General features: G+C 38.3%; 1 protein-coding gene across 1 annotated transcript in view; it reads left to right on the top strand.

The window, feature by feature from the left end:
* The first annotated feature begins 4,269 nt into the window (after window positions 1–4,269).
* The window catches only part of LOC100533410 (ependymin-related protein), a 26,644-nt gene continuing 24,418 nt past the window's right edge, over window positions 4,270–6,495 (top strand). Inside the window, exon 1 of the mRNA NM_001204693.1 lies at window positions 4,270–4,485. Within this exon, the coding sequence (NP_001191622.1) occupies window positions 4,402–4,485 (84 nt within the window). The 5' untranslated portion in view covers window positions 4,270–4,401. The remainder of the gene's footprint in view (window positions 4,486–6,495) is intronic.

The raw sequence follows: 6,495 nt of genomic DNA, 5'->3' as shown, positions 1-6,495 counted from the left end.
AATATAGACATGTTTTTCAAAGTTTTAATGCGTCAGTAAAATTACAAAATTTATTAAGAAAAAAATGTAATACACACACACACACACACACACACGCACACACACACACACACACACACACACACATACTCTCTCTCTCTCTCTCACACACACACACACACAAACGCACACAACAAAATGCTTTGAAAAACGAATGGAGGATGTCAATCAAACAAAAGGTGGTGGGTCATGAATACTAATGGGGGAAATTTTGATATTACATAACGCACGTGCAGATAAAAAACAAAACCCCCAAAAGAACAGTACGATGTCTGGGACAGTAAAAAAAACCACATAATGAATAGCTATAAGACAAATGTTAACGAGGTAAATGTCATAAATATAGTGTAAAGCGCATAGAGCCTGTTGCTGAGTAGGGATATGCGCTATATTTATTATTATTATTATAAAGAGATGACGTATATTGGAAATAACAGATTCAAGCTCCTGCAGGTGATTGTACTTGGGAGTGCTGGATTTTAAGACGTTCTGTGTTCCGTGGTGTAGCAGGATGGACTTTATGTTTCTGTGATCTGCCTTCGAAACGTCAGCCCATTCATCACTGAAGTGCAGCTTGAACTGGACGTTCATGTCTTGGGTGAACTTCAAAGACCTGATGTCGGTGACAACAGGATCACCCGTTTTTCTACATGGTCTGATAGACTTGTAGCTTCCACACTTAGAATAATGTGTGATCCAAATTTTCGTTTTGATAAGTTTCTGGTTTTGTTCTTGCCATCCTGAAGAAATGGAGGTAGTGTAGGGGGACTTTGATACGTGCTTTTCGAACTGATCTTTCAATAGTTGAGTGCACAGTCAACTTACATTTTGTGTGTCCTTTGATCAACTTTTTCTGTTCAGTTGTGCTACCATGTGTTATTGCAAACAAGCTGAGAGAAACATAAGCTAGTGTGGTATTTCTGTATTAGTAGCCACAGCAGTCGCTGTCGATGATGGTTTTCTTGAAGTACAGCTTTTCCTTCAAGAAATCCAGTAGACAAAAAGCAAATTTATTTGCTAAGTCCCCCATTTGCTTCATACCACTCGTAACAAGTAGTCTGAAGTGTTGCAGCTTCAAATAGTGTAAACTTATGAACGACACGCTTTGTTTTGTAACTTAGGGCTGATGCATTCAGTTTGTGTGTAAGGAGCACACATTGAAGATCTATAGAAAACATGCGCCGTTTTAGGTTCATCACTGGTGAGATATTTGATGGCTTCAGATTTGTCTCGTTCCTTTTCCATGCTCGTTGCCCCTTTTTTAGAATGTGAGCATTCCAAAAATCCTTAGCACGTTGCCAACTTCAGGGATAATGCAAAGGTCGCACATATCTTTCTTTAGCCCGAACAGAGACAGGCTATTCTGCCTGATTGTTTCATAGAGGGGGGGGGGGGTCTGTTGAGAGGTTGCCTCCCGTGGTCTTGGCAAAATTGTGCATACTTTTTGTAGATATCTGAGTTACTTTGATAATTGGTTCTAAATGTTTCTTACAAATCATTCACTCAACCCTGTTGAATGCAGGAACATCTTTTTACACACTGGTACCTTATGACCACCTTTTTGAATGTGTATTTGAAGGTATGCCCTGTCTGGTTAGTTTCTGAATACCTCCTCTGAGGTTTGTCTATGTCCACTAGTCCAATAAAAGGACATTGTTTTCATCCCATGAGAGGGACCTCACTAAATAAAAATTAGAATGTCTGTCTTCCTCGAGAGCCCTTTACAATTCAGAGTTTAGCTCTTTCAATCACAGTTTGGTTTCAGTGACGTAGCTGGGCTTTTCATTAAATCATTATGGTATTCCTGACCACATTCAATGATGGACTTTCGCTTATTTGTTGCCACCCTTGAAAACCCTTTCTTTTCCTCTCTGTGGCATCCCAAATGAGCTGTGTTTCTGGATCAGGCTCCAGGAAAAGTGTCTAAGGTGCCTGAAGGTGAGAGGGACCTAGGAATGTGGTTTTCAGATCGTGTTGCTGTGACTCCGCAGGTAATAATTCAGCAGCTGAATTACAGCTGCCTGAGGAATCGTCAGTATGGTTTGGGGCGTGATTCCAGGCGACACTGGTGTTGGTGCAGACTCAGTCTGGGAGGATGCTGATACTTCCTTGTCTCCACTTATAAGGCACATCCCTGGAAAGGACTGCGACATGGTAGCTGGAGTCAATTCATGGAACGGGGTCTGCTCAGTGGTTTTCAAAACCAGCCCTTGGATGGTGGAAAAATCTAGGTGACGCGAGCTCAGTTGGGGGGGGGGGGGATAGTCAAAACAGATGCGTAAATGTCTATTTCACTTGTATTGTTGAGGCACAAATTTGTCACAATGTTCTCTATAGACTTCAGGGTCAAGAAGAACATGGGTAAGTTAAGTACTATTCGGTCTCAACCACAACTGGAGGATTCGACTAATCAGCGGATTCGTAGTCTGAGAAAGTGTGAAACCTTACCCTCTCTTTGATTAACAAAATGGCGAGGTGACAACTGGAGAGTGCATAGACTTGTCACTTATTCTTAGTAAAAACTATTGTCACATGTCTTTTCAAGGTGTGACTGTTGACTTAAATTAAGAGTTAACTACGTTTGCACTTGATGAGAACATCTTGTTTACCAATGCGTTAGTCATCCCTATAAAAGGATTTCAAATAGATTTACATAATGTAATTCCTTCACTTACGACCATATTGGAATTTCTGAACTGACTAAAAAAATGGATGAATAAATGAATGAATGAATGAATGAATGAATGAAACATTTCTTTATTACGTCTGGCATGTTAAATGCGCCAGAAAATGTCAATTGCGAGTGCTTCCATTAAATCAATTCATAAAGAAAGCTTATCCAGAACCTCGTATAAGCGCACCACTCTCTCAAACGGGAGTGATGAAACCACGCAAAAGCAGATCAGCGCACCAGGTGAGGGTTGTGAGGTTTCATCACGCCAGGATATCATGGGGGCAAACATACGAGGTCTTTTTAGTAAGTATTTTTCATACTTTCTCTTTATAATTTAACCTACTGCTTTTGACACAATATGAAGAAGGACTGGGAGAAGACATTAAGGCAAAAAAAAAAAAACGATTTTCGAAAAAATTGAGGGTTACATGGTTTCAACACTCCACCAGCGATATATATATATATATATATATATATATATATATATATATATATATATATATATATATATATATATATATATATATAATTTGTATGCAACACACCCACACACCCCGCACACTCACATATATATATATATATATATATATATACATATATATAAAACAATATAAATTATGTACATACATATCACATGTTTCACTATGCGGTGGAATCAGACGATTGTCATGTTGTTGTTGCAATTTTACAGGGGTTTGGTGTCAGAGGTACAATTAGCTTAAAAAATGGCCGCCAAGGTTTGGTGAATTCTAAAGCTATGTTGGACTTCTAAACCACATATTTACATTATTTGCGCTTTTGACTAACGTTTAAAAAAATAAACTCCATTCAGAACTATTATTCTAAATGGACATAAAAAATGTTGAGCTACACCACCATCCTCCTAAAAAAAACAACAACAAAAAAACAAAACAACAAAGAAATAAACAGAGAAAACAAAAAAAAAACAAAAAAAACAACTGATGTAGAACTACGAGCGTGAAAGTGCCATTTTTCTTGATTTCATCTTTTTGACCAGCGCCTGATTCCACCGAGTTCATGTAACACATTTTATGCATATTTTTTTAGCCGGGGTCTGAGCTGGGTTGTGAGTGAGGGACGTGAATAACGACGTACCGATCTCAAGTAGAGTAAAGGCGTTTTTCTTAGTAACACAGAAATAAAGGCGGTCACTCTGTATTAGCGTTTTGTATACCAAAATCTTAGACCTACAAAAAACAGAACAAAACAAAACACAACCACAAACCCCCAACCCCTACCACCCCGCCGCTAGTCCCCAAACAATTTTAGAATTATCTATACACACACAGTACGGTGAAGTGGTTTTTACACTTACATTTTTTATATGGCGCAGGTATGAACTGCCAGGACAAAAACATAATTTGTCAGCTTTCAGGATCAGTCAGCAGTCTTGACGCCGATACTCAAAGTTTATTACGTCTGACCAAAAAACCAATCTGACTGACGGGTTCTAATTGTTGAAAACCCTTTTATCGACACTATCTGAGGTCTTGTGATACCGGCAAAATGATAAACTAATAATGTAACAATAAAACCAGAAAAAAGTGTACGATAGGCGAGTCATCAGATCCCATTTGAGGGGCGTCAAACCCATTGCCTGCTTCATTTCCAATATTGTCTCTTTGGGTGCGAGCTCGTACCTCAACACAGTTACTTGCTTGCTCATCATGAAGTTTCTGGTAGCCTTTTTCGTCTTGTTCGTGGCATGTGTCTACGCCAATAGGCCATGCTCCGCTCCCCATGAGCTCACTGTGAGTATAAGTATAATACAATGTATGAAAGCCGGGGTTTGTTTTTCTTTTTTTTTAAAGGAAAGGTTTTACATCTCTTGAAACACAGACACATCATACGACATGGTGGAATCAGGTACTCGTCAATTTTGGGGCATATTGAGTTATTGGTATCATCTTAAAGCATGTTCATTTGTCTTGCTTTCAGTGAAAAAACTACAACTACCCATCTATCTTCAATAGAAGTGGAGATATTTTGGATTAAAGGAGGTGGAGATTACTTGGTTTTAGAGGTAAAATTAGGGAGAAGGTGGCCGCCAAAGCTTGGTAACTTCCAAGGCTGAAGAGTCAAAGAAAGGGTAAATTTACATGTTTGTATCTTTAATCAACGTTTCTTTATAACATTTTCCTTGACATAAGTTTCTAATTGGATACAAAGGTGTTGAGCTAAAAAAAAAAAATTGATAAAAATTTGCCATCGACTCTGACGTGCTTCATAAATCTGTATTTCTTACCTAGCGGCACACGTCAAGACATATGGCGCTGAGTCATAACAGTCTGGAAGCACGTTTATAAAATTAAATTATAACTCCAAGTTATTACTTTGAAGAGGCTGATTACTTAACGGTGACTTCCTATGAAATAGGGCCACTATGTGAGCGATCTTTCAAATGACTTGGCCAACTGAATATAGGTGTTGAGGTCAGAACTAAGAGAGAATTCAAATAAACTCGATATTGAAACACATTGACCTCGACCAAATAACAATAAGAAATAATTTTACTATAAAAAATTTAAAGACTTTACTGTGGCATGAGGATGTAAGGCAACTCTGTGTGGAATAAGTAATGATTTTTGTTTTTTAATGAATAGGCGAAGGGGATAGAGAAATGTAGGCACTTACATGACCTTATTGTGTTGCCAGTCCGTAAAACACTTTATAAAAAAAAGACTAATAACCAAACTTGCGTTTATAATAATATAACTCACACAGAAGATTCTACCGAGTACCGGTTTATCAAAAAGCAAAGCCTTTAAAAGGCTTTAAGAAGTGTGTCTCTGGAGAATACAAATAGTACAGTTTACAGTTCATTGCATGGCTACAGCAAGCGGCAATTTATTTATTATGTTTAAAAAAATGGCATGGCTCGACATTTTCTGTCTTAATTTGAAAAAAGTATAGTTTTTATCGTTTAATAGGAAAATACGGGGTTTTTTTGCGAAAAAAAGAAACCCAAAGTGAAACAGTTAAATAGAGAGAAAAACAACAAAATATACACAATGTTTTCACGACCCTATATTCTAACCATAATTTTTCAAAACAGCACAATGTATGAAAAATGCTTTTAAAATTATAACAATTTCCAGGTTAAAAAAAAAATCAAGTAATGATCCTTTGTACAGGGCTCTCCTGGCCTAGAGGTTAAGGTGTTGGCCTCTCATTCAAAGGTCCCAGGTTCTAATCCGGGTAGCGACGGAACATTTTTCTTGTTTCCTTTCACTTCCTTTCCTGCTCTCTAGCAATGTGCTTTCGTCTCTTCTGTCTGTCTCCACCCCGTCACCTCCTTTGCCCCCTCCTCTGGGCTCCTGACTCTTTTTGCAGCCTTCCTACTGCTACTCCTTGGCTCCTTCTTAGTGCTGTCTTTCAGCCGCATCCATGATCTTCTGGTAGGAAAGCCTTCTGGGACAAGGGCGAAAAATCTTGGAGGTCTCGTGTGCAGTTTGCGCACGTTTAAGATCCCTTGGTGGGCTAAAATCGATAAGAGTAGGCTTCGGCCGCCACCCGGACAAAATTCAAAATTTCCTACCAACTAAAATAGTTTAATGTGTCCTTCACGCTTAAATGACCTTATGCAGTATGCAGTTGCGAGCGCTGTAAAGCATTTACAAAAAAAAATAACCCCACAAAAAACTCACCCACACACAAAACGATCTTTTGTAAACTACTCTCCTATAAAGTGGCATAAAATGAAAAACAAAATTATGAATACGATGTTTTTCACACGTGAGTATCGTCCATATATATATATA

The sequence above is a fragment of the Aplysia californica genome, unplaced genomic scaffold (genome assembly GCF_000002075.1).
Source record: "Aplysia californica isolate F4 #8 unplaced genomic scaffold, AplCal3.0 scaffold00123, whole genome shotgun sequence".
NCBI lineage: Eukaryota > Metazoa > Mollusca > Gastropoda > Aplysiida > Aplysiidae > Aplysia > Aplysia californica.
The sequence above is the reverse complement of the archived record's forward strand: the minus strand, read 5'-3'. Positions and strand labels throughout refer to the sequence as shown.